The 27,230-nt window shown below is 42.0% G+C and overlaps 1 protein-coding gene across 1 annotated transcript in view; it reads right to left on the reverse strand.

The window, feature by feature from the left end:
• ctnna1 (catenin (cadherin-associated protein), alpha 1) overlaps window positions 1–27,230 on the reverse strand; it is a 133,242-nt gene that overhangs the window by 35,875 nt on the left and 70,137 nt on the right. The window contains exons 9-13 of the mRNA XM_080416484.1: window positions 16,633–16,725; window positions 15,097–15,253; window positions 13,984–14,184; window positions 10,910–11,061; window positions 6,776–6,886 (exon numbers count right to left, since the gene is read on the reverse strand). Coding sequence (XP_080272610.1) covers window positions 6,776–6,886; window positions 10,910–11,061; window positions 13,984–14,184; window positions 15,097–15,253; window positions 16,633–16,725 — 714 coding nt within the window. The remainder of the gene's footprint in view (window positions 1–6,775; window positions 6,887–10,909; window positions 11,062–13,983; window positions 14,185–15,096; window positions 15,254–16,632; window positions 16,726–27,230) is intronic.

Consider the following 27,230-nt stretch of genomic DNA (forward strand, 5'->3'; position numbering starts at 1 on the left):
CAGCTGCTGGCATCCATGGATGCCGGGGCTGTTTTTTTTTTTTTGCCTCTGGGAGAGAGCATGGCGCAATGGTGGATAACAGCAATTTATGTATTGTGGTGCAGGTCTCCTGCAACTTCTTTGTTTAATCCATTGAGACCGGGAACGGATCTAGAGTTAATTTCTTTGGCTATTCAAAAATGGCAGATCTACAAGCTCATAGCGTGGCAGAGAACGCCGCGCTATGAGCTTGTAGATCTGCAAGTGTTTTTTTTATCATGAAAGTTTGTGCAAATGTTTATAAACTAGAAGTTCTTATACATGGCTTTTAGGGTCAGTTTTCTGAAAAAGTTATGTTGCTATGTCAAGGACCGCCCAAAATTACATGTATTTGGCCCCCGACCGCATCAAAATATGTTGTTCCAGGGACCCCCAGAAGCAAAGATTTGAGTTAAAAATGTTGTTTAAAAAAAATTATTCAAAGGTTTGCACGAATGTGTGCTTGTAGATCTGCCATGTTTGAATAGTCAAAGTATAAAATAATGGTTATAGCTCAAATCTAAAAATGACACGGATGCGTTCCCGGATCGAATGGGTTAATTTATATTAATCTTTTATGCGTAGCACAATGTCATTACAAGTAGTGGGGAGGCTTTAATCTACCGGAGGAAATGTTTAGCAGAGACAATCGGCAGAGGGCTGTCTTTTCCCTGTAGATAAATGCCGTCAAACAGCAAGCCTCTGGGGGTGACCATTTCCCTGATTGGCCCTGGTTAAGTGGGGGGGGCTGTGTGTAATCATTAGAGGTTGCATTTCCTTCTGCAGAAGGTTTGAGTTCACAACCCTTTCTACTGGAGCAACATTATAAGATGCAGTGTCCAGGGTTCTTGCACCATTTTGAAAGTCAAATTTAAGACTTTTTAAGACCTTTTTAAGACCTCAACAAATGTAATTTAAGACCCAAATAAATGTCGCAACAATGTCTTCCTATATTGAAATTGGCTAATGGGAGTGCAGGCCAGCGGATGGTAAAACTTCTATTAATCCATTAAGACCGGGAACGCATCTGTGTCATTTTAAGATTTTTGGGTATTCAAAAATAGCAGATCTACAAGCTCATAGCGCGGCACCGATATAATACCTCCCCCTACAGGCTGGTATTATAATATGTTACTCTCTACCTCCCCTTACAGGCTGGTATTATAATATGTTACTCTCTACCTCCCCCTACAGGCTGCTATTATAATATGTTACTCTCTACCTCCCCCTACAGGCTGCTATTATAATATGTTACTCTCTACCTCCCCCTACAGGCTGGTATTATGATATGTTACTCTCTACCTCCCCCTACAGGCTGGTATTATAATATGTTACTCTCTACCTCCCCCTACAGGCTGGTATTATGATATGTTACTCTCTACCTCCCCCTACAGGCTGGTATTATGATATGTTACTCTCTACCTCTCCCTACAGGCTGGTATTATAATATATTACTCTCTACCTCCCCCTACAGGGTGGTAATATAATATGTTACTCTCTACCTCCCCCTACAGGCTGGTATTATAATAGGTTACTCTCTACCTCCCCCTACAGACTGGTATTATAATATGTTACTCTCTACCTCCCCCTACAGGCTGCTATTATAATATGTTACTCTCTACCTCCCCCTACAGGCTGGTATTATGATATGTTACTCTCTACCTCTCCCTACAGGCTGGTATTATAATATATTACTCTACCTCCCCCTACAGGCTGGTAATATAATATGTTACTCTCTACCTCCCCCTACAGGCTGGTATTATAATAGGTTACTCTCTACCTCCCCCTACAGGCTGGTATTATAATGTGACTCTTTACCTCCCCCTACAGGCTGGTATTATAATGTGACTCTCTACCTCCCCCTACAGGCTGGTATCATAATATGTTACTCTCTACCTCCCCCTACAGGCTGGTAGGGCCTGTAAAAGGCCAATCAAAAAGAAGGCCATAAAAAAAACGATGATTTTTAAGTCCACGGAAATAATGAATTAACCTGAAGGTTAAGGATGATTTAATTTTAATATAGTACAAGAATAGTGTAACTATCTGTAAAATATAACCACTTTTTTAAATAAAATTATGTATTGGGTTATAGCCTATTTGTCTCAATATTTGTCACATTCAGCCCTGGACTTCACTGACTGTAGGGGTCACATTAATCACATTAGAATCACAGATTAGAGATTTTATGTATTTCCCCTATTTTCTGTATTTTTCACTATTTAAAATATAGTATTTCTTAATTTTTAATAATTATAGCTTGTAGATTGGCTTTTTTCACCATTTGAAATCGTTTTAAAATAAAAGGAACAGTTTTCCCAACCGACAGAGAGTCAGAGACAATATTTAGCCTATATATGGTTCTGTATTAGTGTACGAGTCAGTTTTAGCAGATTTCATTCTAATTGGCTACTGTAGACTGCCTATCAATTTCATGGGCCTGGGTAGGGCCACCTGGCCTGGTGGAGATCTGCCCTGTTGCGCAGCAGCACAGCAAGTGAAGGCTCAAACTGTGTGTGTGTGTGTGTGTGTGTGTGTGTGTGTGTGTGTGTGTGGGGGTGTGTGTGTGTGTGTGTGTGTGTGTAGCACAATATTTACTTCTGATCAGTCAAACATTCACTTGAAACTGTTGCCTGATGACAGCTGAGGGGGAAGCGTCCGTCGTTTCTATTCCACATTGTAACCAGTGACATCCGTTATATAGCATACATTTGTTGTTAGCACTTAGCATTCATTAGCATGCTCTGTAGCAACAACAAGTACTGCCAAACAGTGCTCAACTACAACTACTGCTATCTTTATCAACCAAAACGGTCACGGGGGCTCTGATTTTGCCCAATGTCCACTTAAATGAGCTTCTGAGCTTACACAGACACCTGGAGCAAATTAATTAACGAGCGACACTGCAGCGCTGACGCTGACGGCCGGGCAACGAGACAAGCTCGTCAACTCCAGCTGAGTGAGTGACTGAGAGAAGGAAAAGAGAGACAGGGGAGGGCGGGGCTATCAGCCTATGGAACACACACTGACTGCTGTGTGAGTGTGTGTGCGTCTCTCAACCGCTCTCAACACAATGGGAGAGATGGAGGAGCGTACTGATAATATATCTTTATGGAAAATTCAACACTAGAATACGCACAAATGTTTATGGCTTTCATTTTCCCATGAGCCTTAAAAACATAACCTTCAAATTTAATACCTACGGTCAAATTTAAGACAAATTAAGACCTTAAATTCCCGATATTTTTTTTAAGACAATTTAAGACTTTTTAATGACCCGCGGGAACCCTGGTGTCTCTCCTGCCAGCTCCAGAGTGAGGTTTGGTCAGATGGGTGGGAAAAAAACAACAACAAAAAAAACATACATTTATTTTGCTCCGCACCGCAGGCCATTAGGAAAAAAATCAATGAAAGAGCATTTATTTTGTGGTACTTTAATATCCTGTGAGAACGTGTTTATCACTTTTTTTCTATACGTCCTGGTCGTGGCAGAAATTCAAGGACAGCTTCGCCAACCAGCCAGTTGGACTTTGAGGCAACGATCCAAGGAGGCCAGACTAGGCGCACACACACACACACTAGGGAGGATATTCATTCTAATACATGTAAATAGTTACCGTCCTTAGAGCCTTCTAAAGCTCAACGGAGGCTCAGCTCCCTGAGGTTAAGGACGAAGGACTCCTATGTAAGACAACAGTCGGCTGACCTTAGGAAGGCCAACTGAATAAACAGTGTGTAGGCATACAGATGTAATGAGGGACCTTCTTTGTTTAATACGGGGGAAGAACATTTGAGAATAATTCATCTCCCTGCTCATTCTATTAGACGTGCGGATCATTAAGAGTTATAGCTGGGACGTGAGGTTAACCCATTCAGACCTGAGGGCCCGATTTTACAAATGTCTTCTAAATCCTAACTTTTTCACGTCAAGGACCCCCCCAAAATGATATGTATTTGGCCGAGGAACCCCCCCCCCCCCCCCCCCCAGAAGCAAAGATTTGAGTTACAAATGTTCGCTTTAAAAAAATATATATATTCAAAGATTTACACAAATGTTCATGATTAAAAAAAAAAAAATGCAGATCTACAAGCTCGTAGCGCGACACTCGGTGCCGCGCTACGAGCTTGTATATCTGCTATTTTTGAATAGCCTAATGACAGAGATGCTTTCCCGGTCTTAAAGGGTTAAGGGAGGTTAAAGCCGCCCCGCGAGGAGTGGCAGACGATCCTGGCGATAATGGGCACAGAGACACGATGACAAGACGGCGGGTTCGTTAAGCTCAATCGCTGTACAACCACCACTCCAGACAACAGAACTAACTAGCACCGCGGGAAGAGGAGCTTCCAGTCATGCTCCACTACACTTCTTCAAGGAAGCGGGCCAACGACGAGAACCTATTGATGTTTGACGAGGGGCTGCTCTTCAGAGGGGATTCCAATACGCCAGCAAAGTCGGGTTGGAATTCCCACTTACAAAACAATTTAACCCGTTAAGACCTGAAGCCGATTCTACAAAATGTCTTCTAAATCCCAACGGTTTTCTGAAAAAAAATATGTTTCTATATCAGTGGTGCTCAAACTTTTTCATGTCAAGGACCCCCAAAATGATATGCATTTGGCCGCGGACCCCCGTCTCAATTGTTTTTTTCCCGGGACCCCCAGAAGCAAAGATTTGAGTTAAAAATGTTCGCTTTAAAAGAATATATATTCAAAGATTTGCACACATTTTCACGATTAAAAAAAAATAGCAGATCTACAAGCTCGTAGCGCGGCACTCGGTGCCGTGCTATGAGCTTGTAGATCTGCTATTTTTGAATAGCCAAAGTGTAAAATATTGCTTTTTAGCTCAAAATAAAAAAATTACACAGATGCGTTCCAGGTCTCAATGGGTTAAATGAATTCAATACAGTAAGAATTGCTTTACAACGCCGCGCCACTTGGTAGCAATGCTTCTCGAACATTCCAATTACGGAACAAATTACCAGCCGAGCAGGAAAAGAATGATAATGGTGATCGGGGAAAAAGTAATGCCAGCCCCATTTACCACTAATGCAGACTGTCACACAATTTATTTCAAAAACCCACCAGGGAGCTCTTTAATATTTTTTGTCTGGAGACATGAGAAAGTACACCTGATTTATGATATGCTCAATTGCCCTGGGTTTCAGGAAACACTTGGCATGAATCACAAGTTTCAAGCAATTGTTAGGCCACGTTGACGGGAAAACAAACTATATAATGTGCAGTTCTAAGCAAATCCTACTTTCTATGCTTGCCAGAAACGGCAGCATTTGGACATTAGATCTTAAAGAAGGTTTTGGATTCAAGTGGAATGCAGTGAGGAACGAGACAGACTGCAACACAGAAATAGATGGAGAGATGCAGGGCATTTGGGAACAGCATAAGAGGCCCGTTTATTGGAGCTACATGAGAGGCTCTTAATATGAATCCGAGAGTGACATTAACCATGGTTCCAGGCCAACTCAACACAAGTTGTAAATATTTGCGGAATAAGGCAGGGCTGACAGGGAGAGGAGGAGACGGGAGAGCCTGACTGTGTGTGTGTGTGTGTGAGAGAGAGAGAGAGAGTGAGTGAGTGAGAGAGAGCGAGGGCGAGAGGGAGAAAGGATCAGGGGTTTGGGGCCCACATTAACCTGAATGTTCTGTTGACAGGAACCATTGCTGAATGTTAATGCACTGTCAGAAGTACTAAAATGTGTACTCTGTTACATTATGACAAGGTCCAATGGCTCTGTGGAAGTAACAATACTCAAGAATTTTAAATTACACAATACACTACATATGGGATCTATAAACTGGTACTCGAAAACCACTGCCTTTTCTGCCTATGTTGACATGCAAGAATATGAAGCAATATTACCCAGCGTGGCAAGTGATTATATTTTCCTAAATGGCAAATATCAAATATGCCACATTAATTCACTTGAGCTGAAATGTGTAATAGTCAATTCAATAAGTCAGGCATGTAAGGGAGGCTTATGAGTCAGTGTTTGACCACCTAATAAGAGTACTAATCTGCTCATTTGGCCATTGAAGAAACCAATATCCTACATGACACAAATCCAAAATGTACGACTCCTTCCTTTAGTGCTTTCGGTGAGGAAAATATATTTTTCATTCAGACAGATTTTAGTTTCTCTCTCTGGACATGGATTCACGAACAGTGTTATGGTTCTGCACAGTGGTGGAAAGTAACTAAGTACATTTACTTAAGTACTGTACTTAAGTACAATTGAGGTATTTTTACTCTACTTGAGTATTTCCAATTTCCAATACTTTTACTTCTACTCCACTACATCTCCGAGGCAAATATTGTACTTTTACTCCACTACAATTATTTGAAAACTTTAGTTACTAGCACTTTTCAGGTGTAAATGATGATGTTATAAAACATACATTAACCACTTTAGCCCTATTTTATACATAGCCGATCTACAAGCTCATAACGCGTCGCATCGTGACGCGTTGTGAGCTTGTAGATCTGCTATTTTCAAACATTTTAGTACTTTTACTTTTGGTACTTTAAGTACATTTTGATGCCAATACTTTTGTACTTTTACTCAAGTAAGTTTTGAATTCTGGACTTTTACTTGTAACGGAGTATTTCTATATTGCAGTATTGGTACTTTTACTTAAGTAAAATATTTGAGTGCTTTTTCCACCACTGGTTCTGCAGGTATGGGGCACGCCGGGGGATTAGTGCGTGCAGATAGCGTGGCTGAAGCAGTGGACTCACCCTGGCGCTCTGGCCGACAATAAGTTGATCGTCGTCCGTCTGCACGCTGGTCCTGCTGCGGACGTCAAAGTCCTCGGTCTCAAAGTCAGAGTCGTCAAGCTCCTCCGGAGTCTGCACAGGACACAGGGGGAAGAGGGAAAACTTTAATTAAATAAGGAAAAGTCAGGTGAAAGAAATGCGAGTGGGACAGGGAAGGAAGGAGGCGGTAAACAAGAGAAAAGGACAGAGTTGAAAGAAAGAAAAGAGAAGTTGCATGGAGGGAAAAATACGGATAACAAAAAAAAAAACTCAGTCAGTGTGAGAGCCATTAGAACACCGTTAAATAACCAGCCTGCTTATGATCTATGACAAAATGCAGAGGCGCTTGCCAAGTATGGCAGCGTCAGATGAATGTCTTCTTCCCCCCATAGTCTCGTATGGGGAAACTGTAAACTCTTAAATGAATTTGTAAATCAAGTGTAATGTGCTGCCTGTGCATTCTGAGAGGGGACCATAGAGCTATGAAGCTAGAAGGAAGAATATTGGGAGTATAACAGTTCAATCAGAGCTCCATCTGTTGCTGCTATCTGTAGAGTAGTGCTCTTATAGTGGTGCTGCCACCATATCCCTGATCCTTAACGGCTCCCCGAGTCATGTACCGCATGCAAAGCGAGCCCAGAGGCAGCATTCTTTCCATATATTAGTATGCAAAAGAAGCCAACACGCTAGGGTATGCTCAAAGCAAAAAACACAAAACCCGACTGACAAGGAAATGCATTTGGTGGCGATACGCACAGCGGGAAAGATGTGGTGGACAGATAAAAGTGCATTATCATGCGTGTGCTCCGCTACTTGGGCTTATCCAACTGTCTCTATGCCTCCTGTGTCTGTAATGGATTTGGAAAACTTCACTTCTAAAAATAGCCCCAAGGTCTCACACTAGCACCATATGCAGCTTTATGGAACATGAAGCTAAAATTTTTTTCCCCAGAGGGGGGGAAAAAGGAGGGTTATGGGGTTTGAGATACAGAGCAAAAAAGTGACACATGGGCATCTCTTTCGACTCAGACAAAGCTGTACAGTGGTTACTTTGATGTGACCCGCTGTGACCTGAGCTCAAGTGTTGCCAGATTCTGTGAGAGAAACAAGCAACCAGGTCTAGGAAAACCAGCCCAAAAGCAGCGACTATGGGCCACATGAGCACTTTAAAATATACATCAGCTATTTGAAAATAGCCGATCTACAAGCTCACAACGCGTCGCGATGCGACGCGTTGTGAGCTTGTAGATCGCTATTTTAAAATAAAACCTTGCGGGGAAATTATAATAAGCAGATCTGGCAACCCCTGCCTGAGCTACTGATAATCCGTGAATGTGGGAGGCTCAGAAAATGACAGCCCAGGGTTGGTTGCCCTATGGGAATGTAAAGGTGAAAGATATAGCCCTGCAGAGGACAACTGAGGACTATGGAATGTAGGCCTCAGCCTTATCGTGGCGTTCACCAACTATCCGTTATCATGGTGTGGACAGAGGTAGACAAATAACATTACATAGCCTCCATCTTTTTCTTCTTGTGACGTTCACCCACTCAGCGTGGAGCCGCAGAACAGCCATATTTTCTTTGTAGGACACCGCATGCAAAGATATCACCTTGGGGCTGTTGAAAGTCAAGTAGCGTTAGGGATCCCAGGTAGCCACAGCTGCCCCGTGTATCCGAGCTGTCAGTGGCGGAGCACCCGAGACACTTTTGTTTGATTTCTGGGAGACATTTCCTCTCGTGTGTCGCTGTAGGTGGGAGGAAGGGGTCTGCCTGCCTGTCACGCGCCCAAGGGGACGCTCGACAAGGGCTGCCAGGGCTCCACTTACAGAGGTTAAAGACTCTGTCCATCTTAAGTAGCCTCAACCACACACTTGTCTGTTCCCATTCAAGAGCACTGTGGGGCGCGTGCTCAAAGATTGTGCAACAAAGATGGAGTGTGTGCGCACGCGTGTGCCCTCCAGAGCTTTTGTTTCACAGACCTTTTTAGCTTGGCTGATTTGCAGCCTTTTTTGCAGGCTTTCATATTCAGTCAAGACTGTCGAGCTGGACATGCCTGGTTTGTTGTGGGGGAGTGTGCCACTGTGGGGCAGCTCGGTCATGCCTGGGATTTTGAAAAGCGCTTTTAGATCAAAGCAAATGCATCTGATATACTTGGGTTCCAAACTCTGTGTACCTGTATGTGCGTGCGTGCGCGTGCACACAACAAACACACACACACACACAAAGAGTGCCAACATTACCTCACAGCAGCCAAGAGGAAGTTCAGGCCGACTTCTGTACAGAAAGTGCTGAAACACACTAGCTAACTTGCTGAATAATCGCTGCGCAACCTGTGGCGATCACTCCTCACAGACGATCCTAAAGGCCAAGCATTCACCTGGGAAATGCATGAGCCTCACTGAATGTGCACAAAAAAAAGAGATAATGGTAATAATATTCAGAGATCCTCATTGATCGCCTGCTCCGAGTCGATTGGAGATTGAACCACTGATAGATTCATAAGTAGCGAGGGCTTCTCATAAATCCAATGTTGTGTTGAGCCACCACGCACACCCACCCAAACGCACTGCCACCAGGTAGCGTTCAGCCAGCCCTGGGGGCCCCTGTGTTAACGGCTTAATCAATCTGGATAACAAGAGTGGAGTGGGGCAGAGGGGGAAATTGAATGCTGTTCTCCGACTCGCACTCCCAGCTAAAGAATGCTAATTAAAACCTTCGTCTTAAATCAATTACTTATTATAATGCAAATACGGCATAATGGCTCCGCTCTCGTTTGCCGTTTGTCTAAGTCTGAGCAGCATTATTAATGGGAGACCAAGTACAGTTTGGGAACACTATTGTCTACATACAATGTGTTGTCAAGACTAAATGGTTCCAATTTCAACATATTAAAAACAAGGAGAAAACAATGGCAGATGATGGCATAATACAATAAACTAGCATGGCGTAACTCCAAATACATACTTCATTATTGATCGTCAAGACAAGATGAATTATTATACTGAGTATAATGTAGAACAGGACTCCTGCATACCAGCTTTTTCACTTACAATTAAAAAAATATTAAAATGATTAAATTAAATGATTAAATTAAATTATTTATTGGAAACAAGGGACTGAAAACCTGACCTCCCAATCTTACGTTGGACACAATACATTAGGCCACTGATCATTTAGCCTAGCTGCACAACAAAGAAAAGTTTTAAATATTGAGGATATAATCCACTTAAAATTATTTTTTTTACTTTAAAATAGCCCCCTATAATAACATGTCTAAACTATGGACGCCGGCTTGAAAGTGGTTAAAATTTGTGGAGTTAAAGCGTTTAACCTAGTTGCACAATAAAACATTTAAGAGCGATCTGTCTGTCTTTATGGCTGGAGAGGGTTTGTTGTCAGCTCATTGTCAGTCAATTGGGTAACGCTTGAGTGGCACCAAGCTACCATCTGTCTCAGTTATAGTTCTGCTCAGGCAAAGGCCATTACCCCACAGACAACTAAGGCTGCCTTTACACGGTATTGCAAGTCTGGTCAATTAGGTCGGCACTTGCCTGAGACAAGTTCATCGTTAGCTGCCGTTAGTTACACATGCACACAGAGCCACACGCATATTATTAAATGATAACCATATGGTGCGCACGGCAAGTGCACCGCCATATATAACTTCAAGAGCAGACTACAGCATTCAGCTACATCATTCAGTACAAGGTCTAATTCAATGTTCCGCACAGAGGAGCGTCCATCAGTTTAAATTGTTTTAAATAACCTAGCTCAAATAAGAGCAATGCAAGGTGAATAAATCTTACGTGACTTATAGTGCTCTCAAGGAAGCAGAGCTTCTTAATGTGATCAGGGATATGTGATGCTGGAGGCAAGGCTTTCTATAAACTTGAAGCACACGATATGAACGTAAAGGGACATTATTTATTCCTGACAGTTTGGAATCCGTCCAAGCTCTCGGAGGGGGTTTTAGTCTAAGGCCTGGTTCATGCATGCCTCCGCTTCCTTTGTTCATTTGATTGGTCTTTCGGGGCTTGTTTTCACAATAGCGACACTCCTAGTAGTGACAGAATGGCGACAGGCGGGAACTGTGAACACGTTGGGGTATTGACTCACCCTGATCATGAGGACAGCCTTGCGTATGTCACGGACACCGTCATACACAAGACGGGACGCATCGATGAACTCGTTCTCATCCACGGGCATGGAGGGGTTTGCACTCAGGGCCTCCACTGCGGCTTCAACCTGCTCTGTAAACCGTGGCATAACTGCAGGCATGGAAGAGAGACAGGATTGGGGGAGGGGGGGTGGAGAGAAAAGAGCATGTGAAAAAAATTGGTGTGAGAAAGCGACTGAGCAAGAGAGAAATTACATCGATTGAGTTTTCACTCCAACACGTGTCGATGTGGGTGGGTGCACACAGCCAAAATAAACAGACAAAAGACAATGGAAGCCACAGACTGTTTCTATGTAAACGTGTCACTACTCGTCTCTCACTCTAGACTCTGGCATCACATAGAGCATTATTCATAAACGTATGAAAGAATCTGGACGGCCAGAGAAAGCACCATGCATAAAACCCTACAATCCGGCTGTATGAGAGCTTACTGCTCTAATCCATGTTCTCGACATTCCCCAAGTTGATAGGCTATCTCAGGCTTTCTGACATAACATTACAAACACAGACATTCATAAGAGGCAGGCTCTGGAGAAGCAGTAAAAATCCCAACTGTGGTTTGTTAAAAATCCAAGATTCCTTGCTGTATAAGTGAAAAACAAAAAAAAGAATTAGCCTCTGAACAGTTAATAAAGCCAAGTGTGGTGGTAATAACAAGAAGCTCTGACAGTTGGCATATGTTCATAAATTCATCTTCTGCGTATTATGTATCGGAAGTTGAGAGGAGTTGTGTGGGGGTGGGGTTAAGTGATAAAATGCCAGGACTAACACACTAGCGGTGGGATTCTGGATATAAAACAAGGCCACTAGTCAATGTGTGAGGGAGGTTACAGCCTTCATTTAGCATGATGCATAGCAGCTTTCCATTTCAATGTTTTACAAAGCGGTCCCAAAGGCAATGTATTTTGCCCCATGGACGTTATAATGGCTGCCTCAGAGGGATGTCGGGTACGTTTGCATTAATGCTACTTCTCATTCAGTATTTAACATTTAGCTGGGCCTCAGCAGCAGGGGCGTGGACGCACACGAGTTGCAGGGACGAGGGGAGCAGAGGCAAGAAAAAAGAACAGCAATGTTGTCTTATGTACCAACAAAAAGGTTTGGTAACATTTTCTATGAAGGCTGTGACTGTAATTCAGCATGAGCACACGCATAATATGTTATGCAGATCAAGGCATCATATAAATCATAACGAAAAAGACATGACATCTTACAAAACGTATTATGATTTATTTACTGCATATTGTATATAGCCTATATACACACCAGCCCTTATTGCGGTTAGAGTGTCCGCCCTGAGATTGGGAGGTCGGGGTTCGATTCCCCAGCCGGGTCATACCAATAGACTATAGAAATGGGACCCAATGCCTCCCTGCTTGGCACTCAGCATCAAGGCTTGGATTTGGAGTCCCTGTCACATACTAGTGTACGTGTACATCATGGCTGGGGGATGTACTTGTACATCAAGCCGCCTCACGCTACAGAAACAGGAGATAGGCTCCTGCCCTGTGGGCCACATGGCTCGGCAAGGCTTACCTATATCCTATACACAAATTATATGTCATAGATCCCAGAACACATTTTTTTTTTTTTAAACAAAAAGTTCCTCTCATAAACCATTCAATTTCATTATCATCCGACATAAGACATTAAAAAAAACAAGCCACATGATTCAATACCCCTTCACTTCCTGCATCTCCCTGTATGGGTTCATTTCTCAATGACTTGCTGTTCATTATCCCTTACATAACATAAACCAGCTACTGTACGTGAAATGTATCTAGTAAACAATCATTGTGATCCTCTCAGCTTTCAATAGTCATGCACACTCTAGGCCAATATATACTTTTGTCCTATGAACCTTTCAATAATTGTTGCTCGACAGAAATTACATGTTTCCAAATGGTCATGGAACAAAGCATAAATTAGCCTTAATACAGAGTCAAACATAAAATCAACCTCAGTCTGTTGATGAGGCCCTTATAGAGGGAAATGGCTGACAGAAAGGGAGGGCAGTATAAACCCACTTTTGACCCTCTTCAACATTCATCACACTGGGCTGATATTTGGTGCCCCAGGAGAGCCCATTATCTTCCAGTTTCATCTTCTGTATTCAATTTTGATTCTAGCACCCATTAAATTCACTGAGCTCACTAGCTTTTAGGATGAAGTGCAATATAGAGAAACGAATAAAGAGCTTCACTTCTCAGAAAGTGAGAAAAAACATGAAAAACAACCAAAACTTGTGCTCTTTTGTTGCTTATGCAAGTGTAGCTTGTGGACTTGTATCAAGGGTTTTTAATAGAGATTGTCCTTAAAGTTTTTAACCCAGTATAGGACTTCTGGGTTTATCTCTGGAAAAAAAGAGCCTTTCAGGCCGTTTATCTGTCATCAGATTCTGCCAATCCTTTAACTCATTGACTGCCATAGACGAGTTAACTTGTTGAATTCTACCAGGGCTCACAGTGCCAACGACGAGTTTAGACACGTTTAAAAAAAAATATATATATATATATACAGAACCAGGAGAGAACGTGATCCAAAGATTTACTGCTCCATTCACTTCCTGGTTAACTTATTACTTCAAAGTCCTGTATCTCCGCTTCTGTGTAGTTTTTTTTTTGTGATGTATTGTTGCCAAAACATGCTATTTTTAACGGCGTATAACAAGCAAACGGGAGGTCGCAATGTTTTTTTTTTGTTGCAGAAGCACAGTGAAACCTTCCGTGATTAGCAACCATCAGGGGATCGATCATACTGGAGATAAATATTCTGTGACTACTTGAAAAGGCTCGCTGGCAGCCAGGCCCTTATTTAGTTGTATATACTCTGGCAGTTAAATAAGCATCATTTTAATATCTGCCAAAATAAATTTGGTTTCCTTTCCTTTCAACATAGCAACCGAAGCTGGTATACCGTGATAAACCCCAAAGAAATGATTACCAATAACAGGCTCCAACTCAGTTTCCAGTTCTATTTTCCCATCTGCACGCTAGCTCTGTGTCTTTGGTACCTGTGTTAGTGAGGAGCTTGGTGGCCTCCAGGACCTTCTCAGTGTAGACTCCAGGCTCGTAGTTGTCCATTTCTGAGGTGACCACGTGAACCACTCTGGCAGCGCGGCCTCGGATGGCCCCGGCAGTGCGATCCAAACCGTCCACATCCTTCTCCTGCAGCGCAATCACACACTTATTCACATCCTCCAGGATGTGGTTCTCTGGGGACACAAAAACAACAAACCAGTTACTCATTTACATTTTCTTTTAGCTCTTTATTAACTATTAATTTCTACAAACATGCAAACCAACTCTTCCCAGATGCACTGACAACATTAGAAAAGAGGGCGGGCTCCTGACTGTGGTGTTTGTGCAGGAAAAACCTGCAGTGTGCTTGCAAAGCAAACTTAACACCCCAGCACTCACTGATGATGTTCAATGGGCAGTGTGCAATTTGTGCGCAGTCTGTTTATGTACAGTACTTTATGTATACACTGTGTCACTGTGTCTTTAACAGCAGATACTGTATGCGTCTGTGTCCAAGAACAATTTCTCTCTTATCTTCTCTTTATGCAGGTGTATTTTCACTCCCTGACTTGGAAGCCCCCAAAATAAGGACAGGGACAACTACTGTGCCAGCAAACAACGGGTGCAGCGAGTTGAAGCTGCAAATTCTCATCCTTCATGCTGTGTTTTCATTGTCCCCGGCTTAAAGATGGCTAATAGGAAGCACAAGGGCAGAGGGGAGAAGAATGAAGACAATCACTCTGGAGCCTGTAAAATGCAAATGTCCGCAGTGTAAACTGCAGTCCGCCCTTGACTGGAGGTGAAGGGAGTCACTCTGCTTAATGCTTAATGAGAACTCTTTAAGGCCACGCCATGGCGGGCCGCTTTGTGTGTGTTAACACACGTGACAGGATGTCAATATCAGACATAACGTCAGTGCCTTTGTCTGGCTTGTGAAGTCCAATCAGCCTTTATGTAGCATACATAGTTCTCATCAAGGGAGGACAAAGACTGCTGTTCTCTTAATCAATGCTTGCAGTTTAGATGTCCTGCTTTCACCTTTAAAACATCTTGTTAGTTTAAGTACAGCCAACCATGGTGGCAACATACATGAAAGTCCCACTTACCAGACACACAGAGGAAGTCATCAATGGATGTGATGTCGTCAACGGCGTCGGTTAGGACACGGACCTGCTTCTCCCATTGCTCCTTGAATAGGTCCATGTTGTCCTGGGCCACCTTACTGTTGGGCTTGGCAGCCAGGGCCAACGCCGCATTAATCACCTGCAAGCACCCCAATTACAACAATTAAAGCCCCATTACGGCAGAGCCCACAGCCACAACATTAGCATAGGTTGATTGCACGACCCCCTGCGTTTGGACTGCGGCGTGAAGCCAATTCATCGCCGGGACTGATTAGGACAAGAGAATGTTGTGAAGGCATGAATGAAATGAATGGCTGCTTGTTTTTTTTTTGCAGCGGGGAAATACATCTGTGGATATTAAAGCTGAGAATGAATGGGAGTCATTAGGTGCGATTAAAAAGAACGGCAGCGGTGGAATTCTGGAGAGGGGTTGGGAGATGAGGGACTGAGGCTGGCAGGGTTACGATAAGCTCAATAACGCCCTTAGAGCCAATAAGACTCCGGATCATTCAGGCTTTTAGTGAACTACTCTATTTGACATGCCCATTCCTTTTTCCATTAAGCCATTTAGACCGGGAACGTATCTGTGTCATTTTAAGATTTATTTGGCTATTCAAAATATAGCAGATCTACAAGCTCATAGCACGGCACGCTAGTGCCACGCTATGAGCTTGTATATCTGCTACTTGTATATCAGCTATCTGCTGAAAAATCGTAAAAATGTTTGCAAATCCTTGAATATATATATATTCTTTTAAACTACATCTTTAACTCAAATCTTTGCTTCTGGGGGGGGTCCCTGGAACAACTTTGGTGGTGCACTTTCGGAATTTTTTTGATCCACTTCCGTTTCCGGTTTGATGACAGGAAATAGAATTATTTGGGATCCGGTTTCGACGATCACGCCCGCTCCCATTCTACAGACGAAACTGAAACTCAATTCTCTTCCTGTAGTTTTTTCTCCTCGCATTTCACTGTTTAACGTAATCCGCTCTAACTCAAACATGGATGCCCCGTTTGACACGCGATCTTCACTGGGAGATACAGGGAGATCTCGCGGATGTAAACAGACCGTTCACAGCTCAATCTTAAGGATTTTAACAAGATCTATGGCGACATGAAAAAAACTAAAAAACAACAAAAACACCTTGGCACTGGTGAGTACATTATGAGATTAACCTCTGGCGGTGGATGTGTTAATGGGTTAAGTTAAGAATATGAGGACTGTGACAGAGGAATTAAAATCCCCTAAAAAAAACAGATGCCACAGTTGATTGTTGTCAGTAGCATTTATGGGAGTACGAGAGCTGGCAGAACATGCGAGTTCTGCGCTGTGGAGCTGCAGGGGTCTGGCCAGGCATGGAGGTTGGCACTGTACTGTGGAAATGAGGGGGGAAGGGTGCTGGCTGGGCATTGACTGAATGAAAGAGTGGCGCTCAAAAGGGGTCTAGGGGGACATTCTGGGTGGAGAAGAATAGACGTGAAACAAGCGAGGAGCTTGGGCTTAGCATCAGATACCTGAGGGCAGAGGATCTCCAGCTGGTTGGCTGCCATCCGGACCAACTTCACTCCCTCCTCATTGTTGGAGATGGAGCACGCCAGGTTGGCCACCTAAAACACAAACAACACATCACACTGGTCAGGCACAGCGTGGCAGTCTGACAGACCTGCTTCGTAAAGGCATTTTGTCGGTATGTGCATATTTCCTGCGATGGCGAGAGAGAAGAACAAACACAAATGTAAAAATAGAATGCATCCCAGCGTTTCGTCATAAATGGGGCAGCCCTGCAACGCCATCAATCCCTGTGGGACACAACACCCACCGCCAGGGATTAATTCATAAAGCTGCTAAAATGATACGGTATGACACCACGGAGGGAGAGTGAGAGAAGCGAGAGAGAAAGAAGAGGAGAATTTGACGTAAACAAAAGCTAAGCTGTTAAATTACTACAGTGTTTTTTTCCCCCCCTTCTTTAAATAAACGAGAATAGTTAATTTCTCACAATTCATACAGCACTGGATGCTGACAGTCCAGGACAGACCTTCTTCCCGATGATTAAATCACCAGGCTGCCACAGCACCATTACCCTCCTAGAATCAGAGAGGCAAATATTCCTGACACTCTCAAAAAGCCAGCGGCCCGGTGAGAGCCAGAATGCTGAGCTAAGCAAGTGCCGTTCTCTGCTGCCAACATTTATAGTTTGAGAGTAAATTTTGTTGTATTGACCAACAAATCAAGCTCCCCCACGCTGCAATTTCTAAACATTTTTGCATTCGCCAGAGGGAGTGCAACATTATGTATCCACTTATGGTCACCAGATTTAGGTCAGGGAATTTAAAGATTGCCATTTCTTAGCCAAAAATATATAAATAAAAAACAAAAGAACCGAGCCTGAATGCTTAGGATTTTAAGATGCTTTGTCAAAAAGGCAAGTACACAATGGACAAAAAAGGCCAAAATGCTGACCCCCCCCCCAGCTATTTCAAGTTTTTGGAATTGCAAAAGCAAATGAAAAAAAAAACAGGAAAGTGACTTAAAACTTAACCTGCCGTCTTTATTTTGGTCATGTCATTATGAGATTTTTTTTAAATCAAATACTATTATATAGTAGTGAAAATAGCAGATCGACATGCTCACAACGCGTCGCATTTTGATGTGTTGTGAAATTGTAGATCGGCGATTTTAGCTATTTGCTGTACGACCAAGTATATAAGTTAAGTGGTTAAACACCGTGTTGATTGGGACACTGTTACTTAACGCACTGCTGGCAGCAGGAGTGGATGTAAGTGTCTCTCTAAAGAATCCTTCCCTTCTCCTCCACCCTTCAATGAGCATCCCTGGGATGAGAGGGAGCCTCTCTGGAGAATTGTGCTGAACCATTAAAAACCTGTATCCTGACTTGGGTTGACGAGCACTTATGGCAGGGTGCAAGTGAAGCTTTGATGTAAACATACACGGTACCCCGTACAAACCATGCAAACAGACGTGAATGCACCACAGGGGAGCCATTTCAGTGACGACAACCAGAGAGGGGGTGTGGAGATTATGTTTATATAAAGACAAACTAGCGCTGGAGTCTTGTCACCCCCATGATCTCCATGACTACCATCAGCCCACATTCAGATTATGTGTCTGGCTCTCAACATCACTTCCTCTGACATTAATGTTTGGAAGCAACAAACTCTAAAGGCCTGACCAGATCGAGCTGTCTTGCCCCGTTTAAGGGGGGAATCTTTTTTTTTTCCAGGGGTGCGCTCCTCTCTTGCAGCGTCACATTTTTATATAGTTTCTGAGACACAATTACAAAACAATATTCTCAACTTTTCAGCACAAGGCGTGGAGTCACAGTAATTTTAACCATGAGTGCCAAGTACAGGGGGAGCGCTGGCAGAAAAAGAAAAAAAAATGTTTCTGTGGACCCATTTGCCAGAGTTTCTATAGCGGCTGTTGTCCCCAAACTGCGACTATTTCGGGGGGTCAGATCGGGTGAAGTTGGATGACGTCTCATGGGTAAAAGCTGCTCCAAACACACTGCACAGACTACAGCTGACCATCAGTGGGCTGGTGCTGTTCTGCACCTGCACGAGAGGAAACAACTTCATACCATAATAAACAATAACTCTCCCACTTTCCACTTTTAAAAGGTTGAAAAATACACAAACAACAAGCGAGTCCTTTTTCCACCGCCAGTAGATTGAGCATGTCTTTCTGTTTTTGTTTCCGGTGTATCACGTTTGACACAGATCCTTATGGGCACAAAACTCACTACAGGAGCGAAATCCACCTTTACAAATAAAAATATGTCTGCCATCTAATCAATTATGACATTCTTTCACCATAAATGAGTGCACCTGAGAGTCTCTCTCTCACACACACACTGCCTCGCTCTTTCGCTCTTAGTGCATGCTGTCCAAACTTCTAGTATCTATTTTTAAGGGCAAATGCAAGTGAAATGCTCTCACTTCCCGATGATCTCTGCCGCCGGTTCAACATACTGAATCGAGTGATCGGGCCCGACTAATGCCTGACTACCACCAATTAGCTGCAAAGGCGCACGCCACACAACATATTATCGCTTCTGGAGTCATGCGAGAAGGTCCCTATGCCCAGGGCTGTCACGATCCTGACATTTTACTTGACGATTAATTGTTGTATAAATAATAGCCATTAAAGGATGTAATTGTGTTTTTCCATTGAACATGGGAACATAAAGCTTGCATTTCTGTTTGCCCTTTGCACAAGGCAAATAACTTACTTCAAATATACAGAGTAATGACTGAAAATGACCATTACCAATACTCAATATAAATAATGTACTATGGGAAACTATTGTAGGCCATATTTGATCAATTTGTCAAATATAATAATGTAAAATAAAATATAATAAAATTGTGGAAATAGCCGATGCTCACAGCTCGGCGCGGCGTGATGCGACACTTAGAGAGCTTGTAGATCTGATTTTGAACATGTTTGAAAATGTATGCAGATTTTTGGACATCGATGTATGAAAGATTAAGACGATTATGCAAAATAGTGTTTAGACGATCGTGTAACAACTATCCGTCGGAGCTGACCAATTTGTTTGCGCCTGATGGCTGAGGTTATCTAACATCAAGGTTAGACAACATGCTCCATATTTGGGCATGGCTGCATTGGGAACTCCTTGTATGGTTATGGCCGAGTCATGGTGAGACGAACGTGACGACGTGGTCCACCGGCCTTGAGCTTGTAGATCAGCTATTTCTTTTTAAATAGTAAAATGTGTGCAAATCTTTGAATATATATATTTTTTAAAGTGAACATGTGTAAAATATTTTTTGTTCCAGGGACCTCCAGAAGCAAAATTCACTTTAGAAAATATAATACTATAATAATTTTCACGATTTTTCAAAAATAGCAGATCTACAAGCTCGTAGCGCGGCACCGAGTGCAGATCTACAAGCTACGAGCTTGTAGATCTGCTATTTTTGAATAGCCAAAGTATAAAATAATGGTTATAGCGCACATCTAGAATGACACAGATGCGTTCCCGGATTGAATGGGATATTATGCCAATATTAATATAAGATTATGACAGGCCTACCCATGCCTGCACCGCCCCAGGGTAGGACCGACTCCTTTCGCCTTGCCATTGATCATAGCATCCAGTCAACAGTTCATGCAGCTGATTCAGTGCAAAATCTATCAAATTGCATCCATTTAAATTAACACACCGCGGCAACGGTACACCAGTGGATAGTGCATTGGAAATCAATTCGGTCCATAAGTTTGTCCACAACAGGTCAATTATAATTGAAACACGCATAGCTTTCCTTTAATGGAGACCAGTTCCAAGTTTTAATTCAAATCTCATCGATTCCACCTATTAAACCTTTTTGATGATTATTTCCATCACTCTACATTCAATCACTAATGTGAACATAATAATTCCTAGAATAACCAGGCATGAACCATAGTTTGTGAAGCCATTCATTTGAAAATGACAGCTTACCTTACCGATACCCACACGTGAAATGTAGTAATTGACACAAAATTACGCTGTGACAATGCAACGAAATCAATGCAAGTTTCTCAATAGCACAATAAAAATGTTTGCCATAACATAATCCCCTGCTAAGTCTATCCTTTTAACATTTGCCATACAGAGCACTGAGCTGTCACATTCCTCCACGGAATCATGCACATTCCCATCCAGCATGCTACCAGATGCCAGCTGCCTTTACAGCACATTTGTTGGCATGCGAACGAGGTGGCAGGAGGGGAGCTATACTGCACCATGGGCAGTACAGCTCACTATGGAGAAGACCCAGGGTTTGGAGGTGAAGTGAGGAACCCACAGCTCCGTTCACACTCCATGCACCACAACGTGAATATTACGCACCGAGAGTGTGAGTAATTATCGTTCTTATCATGGTCTATTTTTGTGAATGAAGTGAATAAAGACCTGTATGAGGCATGAACTATACGAATAGTTTTCATGGAAAATATTCAGTGGCGAGTATTTTCGATGCATTTTCGTATTGTATATTTGTCATGCCCCTGGTGTGTACATGCATTTATTCTAAATGTCCAGACGTCAGTCACAGGAGAGGGACTGGAGTCCTGCTGAGGAGAGATGGTCACTTCCTGATGCCCGGGCCCAACTGACTGTGAACTTCTACCCTGGTGTATAACACAGATGATGCTATTCCTGGATATACACTTGATCAGTGGTCGTGGCTGGGTAGAGGAGTCTTGTATCCAGCTAGTCGCTCCAAGCTCACGAGACTTAACAGAACGCGCGTTCATGCAACTCGTTTTAAATAAAGTGGCATCTGTGTAATACTAACATTATTGGTTGGCACAGCACCCTGAGTGTCGAGAGATAAAAACAAATGCATATACCAAAAAATCTCTGCATGTCAGATTTCACCCACTGCATCTCTATAGACATTTCACCTCTTCTCTTCTCGTCTTGCCAAGTGAAGCAGACATTTTTCTTCTTGATTTTTATGTGGATGCACCTAAAGAAGAGGTACTCTGTCTGCCTATCTCTTTAACACATTCAATCCGGGAACGCATCTCTGTGATATTCGATGTCTTTGGCTATTCAAAAATAGCAGCTCTACAAGCTCATAGCGCGGCACTCAGTGCCACGTTATGAGCTTGTAGATCTGCTATTTTTAAAATATCGTAAAGATTTGAGCAAATCTTTTAAAATAAATTCTACAAATGTCTTCTAAATCCTAACCGTTTGTTTTTTAACGAATTTGAGTTACAAATGTTTGCTTTGAAAAATATATATTCAAAGATTTGCACAAATTTATATGATTTTTAAAAAAAAGCAGTTCTACAAGCTCATAGCACTCAATGCTGCGCTATGAGCTTGTAGATCTGCTATTTTTGAATAGCCAAAGAAATGTAAAATGAAAGATGCGTTCCCGGATTGAATTGGTTAAAGGCTGCACACATGGCACCTTCCTCTGCTCAGTCGGTGCTAAAATCTCTCCACCTCTTCCCCAGCAGCCTGGAACCTTTAACAACATGGCCTCCAGCCAACAGAACTAAGCTCAGCCTTTTTTCCCCAGCCTATTTCTAAGAAGATGCATTTTGACGCCGTCGGGCAGAAACCTTGCATCTCCATTTTGCATATCTAATTTTTTTTTTCATAAATTAATTCCATATTTTATACCGCATTAATCATAGTAAGATACCGGCATGCAAAAGTAGCCTATCTACAAGCTCACACAACATAGTGAACTTGTAGATTTGCTATTTACGCCAGGCTGAAAGCAGTTGTACGTCAATGAAAAGTATTAACAAGCTTGTTGCTAAATAATAACTACATTAGATCTATTGGAACACAGGTTCTTTTTTCCACTTCCTGAAAAGTGATGGTTTTGTACATAACAAGGTTTCCACTCGACAGCAACGATTTGGAGCGCAATTCTATTTGTAATCCCTGTATAATGAAAAGGGAACGACCAATTTTTCAAATAAACTTTTGGAACTATGAACATATGTTGGGAAATGGACTGGTAAGATTTGGCACCGTTCCCCTCAAAGCAGGGGCAGATGGAATGTGCAGCATTTCAGTGGTACATACTTTGCAAGGACAAAGCCTCTACTAAAAAAGGAAGAATTTATTGTCGTCACAGGATGCTACTGTGGTGGTTGAGAGACCTCCAACGTTGACACATGTGCAACGCCTTTAAATAAAGAAATGCCACGTTTCTCAATCAAGACAATTTCTCATGGGTAAAGACGTAGCATCCTTAGTGGGAGTAATACACTGCTTATCCCTGTGGGTGTTCCAATGTGTTCAGAAGAAGCAGAAGAAGGCTTCCCACTCTTAGAATAATCTTAATTCTGACAAGACAGAAATAACTAGATGGAAACACAGAAGTCTTATTTTCTGGCACTGCAGGGAGTCCTTGGCTTAGCCTTAGATGGACTCAACACTGACTCGGCTGGTTAATGCAATATAGCCAAACTCTACATAGACACAAGTTACATAACGCCTGATTTATACTTGGCTGCGTGACACTGGCATTCAACCAAGTATAAATCACCCGTAAGTATGATTCAGAAGTGAATCAGATCACATTTTTCTGAGCTTGTGCACCACACATAAAAGCATTAACTTGTATGAATGAGGCATCAACCATACAGTATGAATAGTTTTGAGGCGAAATATTCACCAGAGAGTATTTCCAATTTTTGTATCGTTTATTCGTCATTCTTCCGGCGTGTAAAGGCCTTAAGAGAATAAACGCATTGCTAGCAGCCGTGCTGCTCCTGATATCCAACTAACAATGTTGGCAGAAAGGAGGCGCAAGAGGAAAACTGACCTTGCTACTAGCGGGGCTAAAATGTATCCATTTAATAGTTACGCCATGGTCTGAAAAGCAGGGGATCCACTTCCCTATGCAATAGTATTGCCTGGGCATTGGCAAGTCTTCTCAGTTCAACCAAAAACACTAATGCAAATCGTGTGTTTAGATATCATCTCACCACACGAAAAAGCACACATACGGCTTCATAAATGGATTGATATCTAGGCACAGTGAGGTTCAAGTTCCAAACAGTGTGCTTGTGTCTGATCATGGTTAAACTTTCTAACCATAAATATCATGCCTTGGAACATAAGGCAAGATTTCCTCTATATGGTGAGAAACTAAGAGCAAACAGGAGGATGCCTATGCAATATACACAGCCCCTCGCCTGCCTATATTGTGTTCATTTCTCTTACGCTAATGTTGGATATGTCAGGAAAATCAATACGTAAAAACGTCCGCATACTGTAAAATGTCTGAGCTCTTCTATAGCTACAGGCTAAGCACTGAACTGAGTCGTCAGCAGTGACAGCAGCAATCATTGCAATATTTACGATTCTAACGTGGAAGCCGATGTTCTCAAATATAAACTAATCAAATCCAAGTTTTTTCTAATTGATGTTAAGATTTTGCACCTTCTTTTGTCAAAATATTGGTCTAAATATCAGTAATCCTTGGTCTAGGACTCTCAAATTGGGATGGGGCCTATAAATCTGGCATGGGTCGTAATCTACATGGAAGAGACTCAACTATATTCATCTTTGTTGACTGTACTAATAGAGGCAGCTGGTGAATTGTGAAGACAATACAGTGTTTAGTCAGGTAAGGTATTAGTTTGCATAGCGTCACTAAGGAAGAAACCTTGTCCAAAACCGTTACTTTTCAGGAAACTGATAAGATAACAATGGATCAAATGTTGTTATTTAGTAGTTACAAGCACTTGTTAATACTTTTAATTGAAAGACTTGAATTGAAGTCTCAAAACTAGCAGATCTACAAACTTAAATCATGAGCTTGTAGATCAGCTATTTTCGCAGTTCTTGCGCACCTTTGTCATACAATGTAGGGCATTAATTTTCCATTGCATTGCTATGGAAGTGGAAACTTGTAAGCTAAGAAAATCCTTTTTAAGTCAATACGTTGTGTCAAATTTTGGTCTTACGTAGCTGTGTCATAAGCCTCTTTCTCTCTGGGTTTATTTCACCGCTTCAGTTTCCTCTACCATTGCCTTGGGCGGGGTGGGGGAAGCTAGGAGTCTACTGCGTTGTTGTCATTTAGTCAGTCACACTATTTACTCTCCTCTGCTCTGTGTTTCACAAAGGGCGGAGCCCAGCCCTTGACACACACACGGGAACAGAGGAGATGACAACTACACTGACTCTGTGTTAAGTGCAATAAAAGTCTAATAAAAGCCAACAAGTAATTATTAATGGACAGACATTGACCCGAAGTGGAAAATAATATTTGTCTGAAGAAGACTGTGTCGAAACTTAATCTATAATAAAGCCTTGACTGGGAGCTTTTGCAAAGTCAGTTTGCAGACTTCTATTTTTTATCTTGCCTTAAATCCACTATTGGTCCCACACCTGCCGTCCAACGGATGTGCCAGTTTGATTTTTTCTTGTGTGTGTGTCATAGCAATCCAGTTTTACCCCCAGACTCATTCACTACCACCCGCAGTGCCTGCTACTGTGGCGTGCCACTGTGTGTGAAGAGGAGACCGCATTGATCAGCTTCACATCATACTACAACAATTTTCTAAGCGTTTATTCTATTGATCCTTTTTTATTAATCCAACTATCGTGAAGCTCTTTTTTTAATATGTATTTTTTATATATCAATGAAAACAAATAGATTTTTGCCGAATAGATTTTATCTACTAACCCATTAAGACATGAGGCGATTTGTTTGTCGTTCAATGCTGTGAAAATAGCAGGTCTACAAGCTCACACAATGTGTAGCTGACGCGTAACTTCTGAGCATGTAGATCTTGTTTTGGTTTAATTCAAATTGATTATTTTTCATAATCGATGACCCCTAACACCACACAATGCTGAAATTGACCTCACGTCATTCATTTCCTATGGAGGGAGTGTGCGTGACACCTGTATCTGAAGCACATACGTGTGAGCACAGGGTCCAACAAGACCAACATTTCTAAAAAAGCTTAAATGGGTTGAACATCCACCTGGTTTATGGTGACCAGTTTTGTTGTGGGTCCAGTTTCCTGAGCTGCACAACACAAATCTTAAAACGTTAAGATTTGGGGAGGCAGATAGGTAGGGATTTGTTTACTATCCTCTATTAAGGATAAAAGCCTCTAATGTTGAAATAAGTGTTCACATTTATCCTGCTTTCAGACCGCTGAACTACCCAGCCAGTGTTTTATTCAACGTGTCTATTTTCAATTAACTTGAGAGGGGCTTTTAAAATTATATGATGCAATAATTTGGGAATCCATTTTAATCTTCTCAAGATATCAAAAACAAAGATGTGCCTTCGGTAACTATTCCTGAAACGCTACGTACAGCACAATTTATAATATTGCTTGTAGAGCTATTGGAACAACAGTATAATTTTATGATATAGGCATAGGTAACATGAGTTAAAGGATGTAGTATAACATTAGTAGCCACGTTTGTATAAGTCAGATGGTCAAAATGGTATTCCATAAAACAGGATTAGAAAGTTGGCCAGATAATTGTGAAAACATTGTGCTGGTGATATTGACAGAAATCTATAAAGAAAAGATGGAAATCTTCAATATTAGGTTTACAAAGGTTTACAAGGATTCTAGTAATGTTTGCAGTAGTTATATAATGTCAAATTAAATTCAGGAAATAGAGTTCTGTGATATGACCAAATTTGATCTTCCTGGTACAGCCCCAATTTACTTTAACTCATCTTGGTGATACCCCAGGCTGTTGGGTTTCATTCATTTCATTATGGTATTAAAATCCATGTGAAATGACTTAATACTTAACTGTACGTGCTTGAGATAGGTAATCCAACACAGTTAACTTTACTGTGTTTAGTCTAGCTGAAAATATTTCCAGGAGAAAAGATTGATTTCACAATTTTAATTAAAAACATCCATGTCTCGTTAACTGTCCAAGGATGTTTTGCCAACACTGGCTCAATAATTAGGCTAGTTCGGTAATGTTTGCGTACGTACTGGAAAACCTAGCCATTATCAGAAAAATGGTTGGGCAACTAGGACGGCGCCCAAACGTCACACCTCAAGTTCATATGAGACACACACACACACCGAGTTTAATTCTGCCAAGTCTTAGTGAGTTACGGCGAGGACAAATCTCTGTGTGACACACACACACTGATTCCGTAAATTATAGTATATAGATATACATATGGCTGTAGCTGTGAATAAGCCAGTGTGGTCCTTTAACTCAGTGGTTCTCAAACTTTTTCATGTCAAGGACACCCACATTAGTATGCATTTGTCCGAGGACAAATATTTTGTGCCAGAGATAACCTGATCATACAAGATTTGGGTCAAAATGTTTTTAAAAATATTCCAAAATGTTCCCCTTTTTATCTACAAGCTCAGAGCTCGTGGATCGGCTATTTTCAAGTAGCCAATTTTAGGGTTTAATGTAGTTGAACTGATTTCGATGCTGTACAAACTTATTTCACTGGGGACCGCCTGGAGCCCCCTAAAGGAACCCTGGGGGTCACCGGACCCCACTTTGAGAACCACTGCTTTAACTACATGCATTAATTCAGATAAATAACCGTTGCATGCTTTTGATGATAATGTTAACCTGAATAAAGGCTCTCAG

The sequence above is a fragment of the Gymnoscopelus braueri genome (genome assembly GCF_963280865.1).
Source record: "Gymnoscopelus braueri genome assembly, chromosome: 20".
Lineage (NCBI taxonomy): Eukaryota > Metazoa > Chordata > Actinopteri > Myctophiformes > Myctophidae > Gymnoscopelus > Gymnoscopelus braueri.